We start from the raw sequence: 13,372 nt of genomic DNA, 5'->3' as shown, positions 1-13,372 counted from the left end.
GGGTGTATGGGTGCAATGGTTTGCAGGGTGAAGGTTCTGTGGGTGCATTGTTATGAAATATTCTGCAAGGTGAGAGTTTGCGGTTGCATTGTTCTGCAGGATCAGGGGGCTGTGGGAGCACTTATATGTTGTAGGTTTGGGGACCTGTGGGTGCACTGTAATGCAATGTTCTGCAGGGTCAAGGGTGTGTGGGTGCACTCATATGAGATGTTCTGCGGGGTTAGGGTGTGTTGCACTCTTATGTGATGTTCTGCGGGGTTAGGGTGTGTTGCACTCTTATGCGATGTTCTGCAGGGTCAGGGGTCTGTGGGTGCACTGTTGTGATGTTCTGCAGGGTCAGGGGTCTGTGGGTGCACTGTTGTGATGTTCTGCAGGGTCAGGGGTCTGTGGGTGCACTGTTGTGATGTTCTGCAGGGTCAGGGGTCTGTGGGTGCACTGTTGTGATGTTCTGCAGGGTCAGGGGTCTGTGGGTGCACTGTTGTGATGTTCTGCAGGGTCAGGGGTCTGTGGGTGTTGTGGAGTATGCCAGACATTGGTCTGACGTCACATGTGGCTACACAATATTTTTAGTAACTATTGGGGGTCTCTGCACCAGAGCCCACAACTGTGAGAGGAGGGAAGGGTTGATGCTAGGTGAATGTTGATGCTATATGTTTGTCGGCCATCAGTGGTCGGTGGTGCCTTGTACAACATGGACTTAAAATGTAACTGACATGTAAACAGTTTTCCTAGTGGATCGGTTTGTCAACAATTTTCCTTGGTGGCAGTTTAAGAGAAGCAGCGAGGAGAAGTATGCAGCCAGGAGAAGTATGCAGCTCAGTTTCCTCATCGATGTGGCACCCCCCAGGTAAGTAGGTTACCATCATGGCTAAGGCTGTAGAGTCGGTAAGCTGCAGCTACGAGTCCTGAATTTTATCAGGGACTGACTCCGACTCCGAGTTCCAACTCTAGCCCCTTCGAAAATGGCCAATCAAGCACCTCTGTAGTTGTTTTCACACTGGCTCAACAGCTTCTTCCTAATGTCCTACCTACAGTACATGATCCTGGGGTGACTCCTGTGTGTATGTGCGTGCAGTGGATGCAGCTAGTCTCCAGTCACCATGTTCTGAAGAACTTGTAACTAGACTAGATGAACCAGGTGGTCTTTTCTGCTGACAGTCTTCTTCTGACCCAGCCTGCTGCATCCATAGCGTGCACACACACAGCCTGCTTTAACTGTAGCCCACACACAGCCTGCTGCAGCCATAGCGTGCACACGCGTAGCCTGCTTAGGGTGCCTTCACACCTACCGGAACCGCTGCGGATCCAGTCCCATTCATTTCTATAGAAAACATACTCGCAGTGGGATTGACATCCCGCTGTTAGTATGTGCTTTAATCCCCTGCCGCCTGTAGCCCCGCCGCCTTCAGCCCCGCCGCTGAGAGCATACATTACCTGCTCTGGCGACGCGGCTGCATGTCAAGCTCCCGGCTCCGGCTGCACACTGTGCACTGATTGGCTGAGTGTGACCGGACCTGGGAGCCTGACATGCAGCTGCGTTGCCAGAGCAGGTAATGTATGCGGTCGGCGGCGGGGCTGTGGGTGACGGGGTTAAAGCACATACAGCAGGATGTCAATCCCGCTGCGAGTATGTGCTCTATATAAATGAATGGGATCCGTAGCGGATCTCGCTGCGAATGCGCAGCAGGAAATCCGCTGTGGATCCGTTAGGTGTGAAGGCGCCCTAAGGGTGGGTACATACTACGGAATTCTCGCGGACAATGTCCATGGAATTCCGCAGTATGTCCGTATGCACGGCCGCATGCCTTTCTGTCTGCTCCATAGACCCCATTCGATGGGCCGGTGTATTCCACCATCCGCCGAAAGAAGTGACATGTCATTTCTTTCGGCGAATAGCGGAATACGCCGGCCCATAGAATGGTGTCTTTGGAGCCGGCGGAAAGGCGCGTGGCCGTGCACGCGTACATACTGCGGAATGTTTATCCGCAAGAATTCCTTAGTATGAACCCACCCTTAAGCTGTAGCCCACACACACACAGCCTGCTGCAGCCATAGCTCACACACTGAGCCTGCTGCAGCCATAGTGCACACATACACACACAAACTGCTGCAGCCATAGCGCGCACACACAAACTGCTGTAGACTTAGGGGGAGATTTATGAAAGGGTGTAAATATACACCTGGTGTAAACTGCCCACAGCAACCAATCACAGCTCAACTTTCAGCTCTGGGAAAATATAAAAGGAGCTGTGATTGGTTGCTGTGGGCAGTTTACACCAGGTGTATATTTACACTGTTTCATAAATCTCCCCCATAGTGTACACACACACACGGCCTGCTGCAGCCATAGTGCACTCACACACACACAGCCTGCTGCAGCCATAGGCTATGTTCACACTGCGTAAAAGTACGGCCGCTGTTGCCATCGGCAACAACGGACGTACTTTGTACGGGTGAACAATACCTATTGTTCTATGGGATCCCGGCCAGAGCGTATACACATTGTATGCGCTCCGGCCGGGATCCTGCACTGGCCGCAAACCCAGTCAGTTCACACAGTGAAGCGAGCGGATCCGACTGCTCGCTTCACTGTGTGCTATGGGAGGTTCTGGTGCGGGCGCGCGCTAATGTGCCCGCATCAGAACCCTGCGGCCGAAAGATCATCCGGCCGATACTTAAATACCGTCCGGGATGATCCGGGCAGAGATCGGGTCACGGAACGGCCGGTCTCTATACGTTGTGTGAACATAGCCATAGTGCACATACACACACAAAGCCTGCTGTAGCCATAGTGCACACACAGCCTGCTGCATCCATAGCGCACACAGCCTGCTGCAGCCATAGCGCGCACACACAGCCTGCTTCAGCCGTAGCCCACACACACACAGCCTGCTGCAGCCATAGTGTACTCACACGCCGCCTGCCGCAGCCATAGCGCACACACACAGCCTGCTGCAGCCTCAGTGCACACACAGCCTCCTGCAGCCATAGCCTGCTTTAGCCGTAGCCCACACACAAACACAGCCTGCTGCAGCCGTAGTGCACACACACAGCCTGATGGAATCATAGAAAACACACACAGCCTGCTGTAGCCATAGCGCACACAAACACACAGCCTGCTGTAGCCATAGCGCACACAAACACACAGCCTGCTGTAGCCATAGCGCACACATACACATAGCCTGCTGTAGCCATAGCGCACACATACACATAGCCTGCTGTAGCCATAGTGCGCGCACACACATCCTGCTGCATCCATAGCACACACAGCCTGCTGCAGCCATAGTGTACTCACACGCAGCCTACTGCAGCCATAGCGCACTCACACAGCCTGCTTTAGCCGTAGCCCACACACATATCCTGCTGCAGCCATAGTGTACTCACACGCAGCCTGCTGTAGCCATAGTTCACACACACGGAGCTTGCTGCAGCCATATTGCTCACACACACACACAGCCTGCTGTTGCGCGCGTACACACACACTGCCTGCTGTAGCCATAGCGCGCGCGCGCACACACACACACAGCCTGCTGTAGCCATAGCGCGCGCGCACACACACACACACACACACACAGCCGATTCCTGGATCCTGAAGTGGAAACACCAAGGTATGCGGGGAGGGGGGGCGTGACAGGCAGGAGAGGCGGGGAAGGCCGTAAGCATCAGGGACACAGGGCGGGTACGGTGCTACGTCATTGCATCAGCGCCAGGGGGTCAGGAGGTGGCGCAGGTGCAATTACAAAAAGAATTGTGCGGCGGACAGAGGGCAGTACGGGAGGCAGAGGGAGACTGAAAACACCACCACCAAGGCGGCGCTGGCCTTGGGCACGAGCGCTCTAGGCCACGCCCTAGGGCACCGCTGCACCTCAACTAAAGTCTTATTTTTGCCCTCAGGAAAGAACAACAAGCGTGGTTAAAGATACCATCTGAAAGAACTGCTCTGCAGCTGCAAGAAGGTATACTGACTAAAAGATACTGGGGAAGTCATACTAACTTCAAGATGCTGGATGACTTCCATCATACTGAATACAAGGTACTAAGAAAGCTGGGTGACCCTTATCATATTGAGAACAAGAAACTTGGAAAGCTGGGTTACCCCATCATACTGAGAACAAGATGCTGGGAAAGCTGGGTGACCCCCATCATACTTAGTATAAAATGCTTGGAAAGCTGGATGACCTCCGTCAAACTGAGTACAAGATACTGGGAAAGCTGGATAACCACATCATACTAAGATTAAGATCCAGGAGAAGTCTTATGTGGTGGTTAGAACCGGACAACATACGGTGCGGTAGAGATCTCTCCAGTACTCCCCAGTTCATTCTAACCACCGATGCATCCAGGTCAGGCTGGTGTGCGCATGTGGAGAACCAGTGGGTTCAGGGCACATGGTCAGTGCAGGAGGGTCAGAGTTCGTCAAATCTGCGGGAGATGAGGGCGGTTCATTTAGCCCTATGGCACTTTGGTCATCTAGTTCTTTATTGCAGAGTACTGGGCAATCTGACAACCTGGCCACCATCTACTATGTGAACAAGCAGGGAGGCACGAGCTCATCTGATGAAATAGTGCGAACTGCTGATGACCTGGGCAGAATCCCATCTTATGGATTTGAAGGCGGTACACATTCTGGGCAAACTGAATTCCAAAGCAGACTGGTTGAGCAGACACCATCTTGCTTCAGAAGAGTAGAGTCTTCATCCAGAATCCTTCGCTTGGATTGTGAGCCAATTCGGTCAGCCAGACATCGACATCATGGCAACCAGACAGAACAAGAATTTGCCCAGATTTTGCTCCATATGCAGATGGAACAACCCAGAAGCGATAGATGGCCTATCTCTACCTTGGACCTTCTTCCATACATTTTTCCCCCGTTGCCTCTAATTCCAAGGGTTCTCGGGAAGATACAGGAGGAGCAAACCACAGCGATTGTAGTGGTGCCATATTGGCCACGAAGGGCTTGGTTCCCTCTCATATTAAAGGGGAACTCCGGATAAGAAATTCTATTAAAAGTACACTAAAAGTTAAATATATGTGTCTATACAATGTATAACCGTACAAAGATAACAGATGCTTGATCATAATATGTGTGTGGAAATAAAAAGAAAAAAAAATTCTAAAAGTTCTTTACTTTATTCCAATATCAGCATTACAGGTAGAGAATACAGTGTGCTTTGTGGTGTTACAGGTAGAGAATACAGTGCTGTGTGGTGTTACAGGTAGAGAATATAGCGTGCTGTGTGGTGTTACAGGTAGAGAATACAGCGTGCTGTGTGTGTGGGTGGGACCACAATGAAATCATAAATTACTGCAAATAATTCAGTAACACAATGAAACTGCAACAGCCTAGATGTTCTGCAACAGCTTTGGGTGGGGAATATGCATGGTGGAGGACTGTGATGAACAGCTGAGGGAAAGCATTGCATTCTGGAACCTGTAGTACTGTGTACAACTGATAAACCAGGAAGTGCAGAAACACAAAACCCCCCCAAAACAAATGGATTTTAGGTAGTTTCAAAAATGAAATAGATAGGTAAGTAATGCTTTATGCTTCTGCAGAAGTTTTATTTTTTTTTAACTTCTACCTGGAGTTCCCTTTTAAGACTTTCGATAAGCTGTTACAAGCAAATTCCAGTCTGTCCAGACTTGCTGAGCCAGAAGGGCCTGTACCAACCCTGCCCAGAAATATTTCATCTTACAGCCTGGAAGCTAACAGGCAGGGGCTAAGAGAAGCCGGTCTGTCTGAAGAAGTGGTGGACATTCTGAAGGGTTCCAGAAGACCAGCTACTACTAAAGTTTACAATAGAGTAGACCAAGGGCCACATGTATCATCCGGCGGACGGATGATTTTTGGCGGAAAGTGCCGATTTGCGTATTATTTTATACGCAAATGGCCGATTTGCGAATAAAATAATCGCAAATCGGCACTTTCCGCCGAGTACGCCAGGGGGCGGAAAGGGGGCGGAAAGTAGGCGGGAAGTGGGCGGAACGGAGGGCGCGGACTCAGAGTCCGCGCGATTTATCATCCGTTCCGCCCAATTCTACGCCGAAAACCTACTCCAGTACTCAGCTGGCGTAGGTTTTCGGCGGTGCGCACCGGCGCGCACAGGATTTATGTACAGGCAGTCCGCCTCTACATAAATCTCCGTACCGCCGGAGCTGCGGGGGCATTTTTAAGTCCGGCGTAAAAAACGCCGGACTTAATAAATGCCTCCCCAAGTGTTCAGCTCCTGGTGCTCTAGTCATGAAGTTTCTTTACCATCACTTTCTGATGTATTGAAATTTTTACAGGAGGGATTTGCAAAGGATCTGAAACTGAATACGCTTAAAGTTAAAGGAGAAGTCCGGCCAAAATTAATTTTTGATATGTTGTTACTTATGAAAAGTTATACAAATTTCTAATGTACATTAATTATGGGAAATGCACATATACTGCTATTTCCCTTAATTTAGTAGATCAGGAATTGTTAGAAATATCTCTGAAGAAGTGACGTCACGACCCAGGGTGTAATTCCTATGGAGTGTCCAGCAGGGGGCGCTCTCTATATAGAAGTCTATGGGACTTTATTGTTTCTATGGGTTTCTATGTAATGTAATGTAATGTAATGTAGTGTACAGTGCTTTATTGAATGAATACATCTATGGAATACTTTGGGGAGCAAGTGTCCTTGCTCCCCAAAGTATTGCATAAATGTATTCATTCAATACATTCAATACACAGTAAGCCCGCCGATCCGCCGCATTTCCGCCGATCCGCCACACGCTGATCCGCCGCATTCCCGCCGATCCGGACCATATACATTGAACTACAGCTCCCATCATCTGCTTCTAGTATGAACAGGTGATGGGAGCTGTAGTTGGGTAATGGATATGACATGCCGCCGGGCGCAGGGGGGAGCCGCTCAGTACACAGGAGCGCTCCCCCCTCCTCCTCCTCCTTCCGTGATAACTTCCGCCTATACCAATGCTGACTCCCTGCCTGGCCGCTGCTCTCCGCTCACATATACCGGCTCCCGGCATCAGCGCGGACACCAGGATGCATCGGGAGCCGGTATGTATGGGGGGGAGAGTGGAGAGCGGCGGCCAGGCAGGGACTCAGCATTGGTATAGGCGGAAGTTATCACGGAAGGAGGAGGAGGGGGGAGAGCTGCTGTGTACTGAGCGGCTCCCCCCTGCGCCCGGCGGCATGTGATATCCATTACCCAGCTACAGCTCCCATCACCTGTTCATACTAGAAGCAGATGATGGGAGCTGTAGTTCAATGTATATGGTCCGGATCGGCGGGAATGTGGCGGATCAGCGTGTGGCGGATCGGCGGGAATGCGGCGGAAATGCGGCGGATCAGCGGGCTTACTGTGTATTGAATGTATTGAATGAATACATTTATGCAATACTTTGGGGAGCAAGGACACTTGCTCCCCAAAGTATTCCATAGATGTATTCATTCAATAAAGCACTGTACACTACATTACATTACATTACATAGAAACCCATAGAAACAATAAAGTCCCATAGACTTCTATATAGAGAGCGCCCCCTGCTGGACACTCCATAGGAATTACACCCTGGGTCGTGACGTCACTTCTTCAGAGATATTTCTAACACTTCCTGATCTACTAAATTAAGGGAAATAGCTCTATATGTGCATTTCCCATAATTAATGTACATTAGAAATTTGTATAACTTTTCATAAGTAACAACATATCAAAAATTAATTTTGGCCGGACTTCTCCTTTAACTTCTTAGCCATAAACTGTTTTTGAGGGCAAATTTTCTAACCAGCCTCTGATTAAAAGATTTTTTTAAGGCTATAAAGAGTCTTTGTCCTCCTGTGAAGACGCCAGTAGCCTCTTGGGACTTACCTTTGGTTCTTGAAGCATTATCTTCCTCTCCCTTTGAACCACTAAAAGAATCCTCTATCAAGTTTGTCAACTGGAAAATGTTGTTCCTAGTGGCCATTGTATCGGAAAAGAGAGTGGGGGAATTATAAGCCCTTTCTTGTAAGGAGCCCTACTTGTCCTACAATCAAGAGGGACTTGTGTTGAGAATGGTCCCGTGTTTTTTACCAAAGGTTGCTTCTTCAGATAATATTAATCAAGAGATTGTATTACCCACTCTATGTGAGCATCCCCAAGGGGGAGGAGGAAAAGGAGCTACATTCACTGGATGTTAATTGAACAGTTCTGGCCTATATTAATCAAACCAAATTCTTCACTGTTTATCCAGTTTATCCACATTGAGGTAGAGCGGCTTTGAAAGCCTCATTATCCAGATGGCTGTAGGAGATATTGAAGTTAACTCTATTATTCACTATGCTGCCTACGGACTCGTGAAAAGAACACATTTTAAATGTCTTGATAAGTGAAATTATTAAATAATTCATAATTCTTTTTCTTAGTCTCACAGCCACAAGACTTAGGGGGAGATTTATCAAACATGGTGTAAAGTGAAACTGGCTCAGTTGCCCCTAGCAACCAATCAGATTCCACCTTTCATTTTCCAAAGAGTCTGTGAGGAATGAAAGGTGGAATCTGATTGGTTGCTAGGAGCAACTGAGCCAGTTTCACTTTACACCATGTTTGATAAATCTCCCCCTAAGTCTGTGACTATGCAGGTCAGATCAAGTTCTGGGAACACATACTGTTATTGATGTGTTTATTTGCAGTGCATATTAGTGATATTGATTCTAATATTGATTCAAAATATTGGTGCGGCACCAGGATTTCCTCGTAGTCAATACTTTATGTTAATAGCATGGCTTAACATGGAGAGAATACTGCAGAGAACATGGAAGCCTACTAGCTGAGTGCCTGCCATGTTCTCTGTGTTGTCCCCCCCCCCCCTCACATTGTTAACACAATGGGGGAGATTTATGAAACTGATGAAAAGTAGAATTGTACCAATCAGATTCCACCTTAATTTTTCAAAAAATCTGTAAGGAATGAAAGGTGGCTAGGAGCAACTAAGATTCTACATTACACCAGTTGGACAAATCTCCCCCAATGTGTTAACAATATCTGGTGCATCAGAGCTGTCTAATTGATCAAGTTACTTGGTATAGCAGAGCTGTCTAAGTGATCATGTGATATACAGAGCTGTTTGTGATCACTTGGTATAGCTGAGCTTTCTAAGTGATCCCTTTACTTGGTATAGCAGGGCTGTCTAAGTGATCACTTTGTATGCCATAGCATTTTTTGTGACCACTTTACTTGGTATAGTAGAGCTGTCTTAGTGATCCCTTGGTATAGCTTTACTTGGTATAGCAGAGCTGTCTAATTGATCACTTTACTTGATATAGCCGAGCTGTGTAAGCAGGGGCGGTCTTGGCATTTCTGGGGCCCCAAGCAAAGTTATGTCTGGGCCCCCCCCTCGACACGCGTTCCAAAACAATAGACCGCTGTGTGTTGCCCCCAGTAGTATATACCCCCTGTGCGCTACCGCCAGTAATATATACTCCTTGTGTGCTGCCCCCAATAATTTATACCCCTTGTGTCCTGCCCTCAGTAGTGTATACCCCTTGTTTGCTTCCCCCAGTAGTATATAGACCCCTGTGTGTTCCCCCAGTTATATATAGCCCCCCGTGTGCTCCCCCAATAGTATATAGACCTCCTGTGTGCTGCCCCAGTTGTATATAGACCCCCTGTGTGCTGCCCCAGTTGTATATACCCCGTGTGCTCCCCCACAAGTATATTGGCCCCCTGTGTGCTCCCTCAGGGGTATTTAGCCCCCCTGTGTGCTCCCCCACTTGGATATAGACCTCCTATGTGCTCCCCCACTTGGATATAGACCCCTGTGTGCTCCTCCAGTAGTATATAAACCCCCTGTGTGGTTCCCCCAGTAGTATATAGAACCCGTGTGCCCCACCAGTATTATATAGACCCTTTGTGTGCTGCCCCAGTAGTATACAGACCCGTGTGCTCCCCCAGTTATATATAGACCACCTGTGTGCCTCACAAGTAGTATATAGACCCCCTGTATGTTCCCCCAGTAGTAAATAGACCCCCTGTGTGCCCCACCAGTAGTATATAGACCCCTGTGGGCTCCCCCAGTAGTATATAGCCCCCCTGTGTGCTCCCCCACTTGGATATAGACCTCCTGTGTGCTCTCCAAGTTGTATATAGACCCCATTCTGCTGCCCCAAGTAGTATATAGACCCCCTGTGTGCTGCCCCCAGTAGTATATAGATCCCTCTGTGAAGCCCCAGTAGTCTATAGCCCCCTGTGTGCTCCCCCTGTTATATAGCCCCCCTGTGTTCCCTCCATTTATATAGACCACCGATGTGCGCTCCCCCAGTTAAACAGACCCCTGTGTGCTCCCCCTCCCATATAGTATATAACACAATAAAACAAACACTTATACTCACCTGGGTCCGGGCGTCTCCTCTTAATTTCATTCTTGTGGCCGCAGGAAGGGTTTTCCTGCGATCACAACAGGCCGCGCTCCCCTTGTCCTGGCGCCGATGCTCCAGTGATGTCACTGGAGCGCCAGCACCACAAGGACAAAGCTGCCACTTGTAACCGCAGGGAAAACCCTTCCTGTGGCCACAAGAGTGATTGACAGGAAGGGGGCCAATGTCTCCCGCCCTGTCAGTGCTGCTGCTGCATGTAACTATGAGCGCTCATTACGAGTGCTCATAGTTACAGTTCAGATGGCAGCAGCGAGCGGGGCAGCGGCCCTGTCTAGCGGTCTTGAGCACAAGAGCGGGGCGTGGGGGCCCCCCTGGATGTTGGGGGCCCCAAGCGATCGCTTGGGGTGCTTGGTGCCAAAGACCGCCACTGTGTGTAAGTGATCACTTGGTATAGCAGAGCTGTCTGATCACTTTACTTAGTATAGCAGAGCTGTTTTAATGATCACTTGGTATAGCAGAATTGTCTAAGTGATAATTTTACCTGGTATAGCAGAGCTGTTTTAGTAATCTGGCTATTTGGAAGAGCAGAATTGGATTAATGATAATGACAACTAGACAACTACTGCAGCAGAGCTGTATTAGTGATCATGGCACCTGGTTTAGCAAAGCTGTGCTAGTGGAAACAATAGAATCTGTCCCTGGTGATGGTGACAGGTGATGGATGCAGCCATTGTATCAGACTCTGTGGGTAGTCGTGATAATCACAAGTACAGACTGTTAGATTCTATTGTATCTTGAAGCATTGACAACCTGTGGCTGCCAGTGAACTAAAAGCCCCAGCATACCCTGATAGCGGAAATATTACAAGACTGCAACCCCCAACATAGTATGATAGCTGAAATATTACAAGACTGACAACCCCAGCATACTATGATAGCTGAAATATTACAAGACTGCAACACCCAGCACACCCTGATAGCTGAAATAGAATAGGGCAATTTTAACAACAATTATTTAAAAGATATAAACTTTATTTTCAACGTAATAAAATAAAAAAAAAAGTCCATACATTGGTATCACTGTAATAGTGCGGGCCTGTACAGATAACATTTCTGATTTACTATATTTGCTGTCTAGGGGGAACAAAATCACAGGGGCGTATCACACTTCTAAAAGATCACATTTAAATTCAACATTCAAATTCACTATTAACTGATATTCAAAATAATTTTAGTTAACGTGACAGTCACAAATCATAAAGTTAACTGATGTTACAAAACATAAATAACCCGACCCGTTTCCACGTGGTGATTTATGTTTTGTAACGTCAGTTAACTTTATGATTTGTGACTGTCACGTTAATTTAAAATTATTTTGAATATCAGTTAATAGTGAATTTGGGTGTTGTTGCCCTACAATCAGGATCGGATGATCTGGACGACCTATATCTTAGCCTGCACCTCATATTTATGGTTGCAAAAGGTGTAGATTTGGAGAATCTGTTTTTGTGGCGTTTTTAACATTTTAGCCTAACGAATAAATGTGATGTTTTAGAAGTGTGATACGCCCCTGTGATTTTGTTTTTGATTTGTACATATCTAAGGCTTTTGGTTGGTAACAACTTACTGACGTTTTCTGTGATAGTCTTGCTGTCTAGGAGGTATTCTATTTTTACCGTTGTTTTAAGAATCCCTATAGAAAACCTTTCCTGCTCTGGATAGTTCTTGTCTCTGCCAGACATGTTAGCAGAGAGCACTGTGTCTGAATGAAAATAAAACAACATTTCCTGCAGGACATACAGCAGCTAATAATTATGGGAAGACTTGAGATTTTTAATAGAAATAAATTACAAATCTATATAACTTTTTGACAGCAGTTGATCTGAAAGAAAAAGATTTTTTGCTGGACAACTCCTTTAATGGAAAAGAAAAATCCAAAATGGTGGGTGCAGCTCACAACTTACTCTGATCTTACTTGAAAATAGGCAACGATTACCCTAAATCACTAGTATCACAAAAGGAAATAGTACAAAAATAGGGCAATAAGCAATTGGTGTGTGTGTGAATACAGTGGTGCCTTAGATTACGAGCATAATTTGTTCCAGGGCCATGCTTGTAATCCAAATCCACTCTTAAGCCAAAGCAAGACTTCCCATAAGAAATCCCTGAAATGCAGACAATTGGTTCCACACCCCAAAATAATAACTTATTATTCTGAATAGCATGTAAAACAAATGAAACAAAGATTTAGAAACGGCTGAATATGTCATATTATCAGTTACAGTACAGTATAGCAATCAGCATGTGGTGTATAATGCATAGTAAGTGCATAAACCTGAAAAACAGCTGCTGTTTGTGGATACAGGATGGAACTGCAGATCCCCATAATGGAGAGGATGGTAAACACAAGGGCTGACAGAGACTGCAGGGAGTATGAAGGAATGAGGAGGGTGTAGAGTGAGCACAGTTTAGCAGCACTCTGTCTAGGGGGCTATGAAGAGATTACCTCCACAGTCCTGTCCCCTGATGTAAGCCCCAGTCTGAAGTGGATCTGCTATGATTTGGAAGATGAGGGAGACTTCCTGGGTCAGAGGACAGTGCTGTAGACCCCGCTATGCAGACCCTGCTCCTCCCCCACTCCCCCTCCCACCCAGTACAGGGAGCTCCTTAACCAAAGCAATGCTCTTAAGCCAAGTCACAATTTTGAAAAACTGTGAGCTCTTAAACCAAAACGCTCTTAATCCAAGTTACTCTTAAACCAAGGTACCACTTTATATTAGTGAGAATGATATTGTTAATGTAAAAGTTTATTTTAGTGTTAAATAAAATAATTAATGAATAAAACTGCAAAATTCACAGTTGCACATAAAACTTAAAACATACACTATTTATAGACAATTGTTTGTTGTTATAAGATAAAAGTTATAAAATGATAGTTGTCATAAAGTCAGTTTCATATCATCTTGTAATAGTTCTAAACCGTCATATGAAAGTTCTGTGAGAGATGCTCTATGTGCTATGCTCTCTG

The 13,372-nt window shown here is 46.9% G+C and overlaps 1 protein-coding gene across 5 annotated transcripts in view; it reads left to right on the top strand.

Annotated features, from left to right (window-relative positions):
- LOC138771684 (uncharacterized) overlaps positions 1-5,087 on the top strand; it is a 48,347-nt gene extending 43,260 nt beyond the window's left edge. For 2 of the 5 annotated variants that reach the window (XM_069951565.1, XM_069951562.1), the window contains 3 exons: positions 724-847; positions 3,895-4,033; positions 4,488-5,087. In XM_069951565.1, coding sequence (XP_069807666.1) covers positions 810-847; positions 3,895-4,033; positions 4,488-4,994 — 684 coding nt within the window. In that variant the 5' untranslated portion in view covers positions 724-809 and the 3' untranslated portion in view covers positions 4,995-5,087. The remainder of the gene's footprint in view (positions 1-723; positions 848-3,894; positions 4,034-4,487) is intronic. The other 3 variants (XM_069951564.1, XM_069951566.1, XM_069951563.1) reach the window with 2 other exon arrangements.
- Positions 5,088-13,372: the final 8,285 nt, after the last annotated feature.

This window comes from Dendropsophus ebraccatus, chromosome 14 (assembly GCF_027789765.1).
Source record: "Dendropsophus ebraccatus isolate aDenEbr1 chromosome 14, aDenEbr1.pat, whole genome shotgun sequence".
NCBI classification, from domain to species: domain Eukaryota; kingdom Metazoa; phylum Chordata; class Amphibia; order Anura; family Hylidae; genus Dendropsophus; species Dendropsophus ebraccatus.
This window is presented reverse-complemented; position numbering and strand designations above follow the sequence as displayed.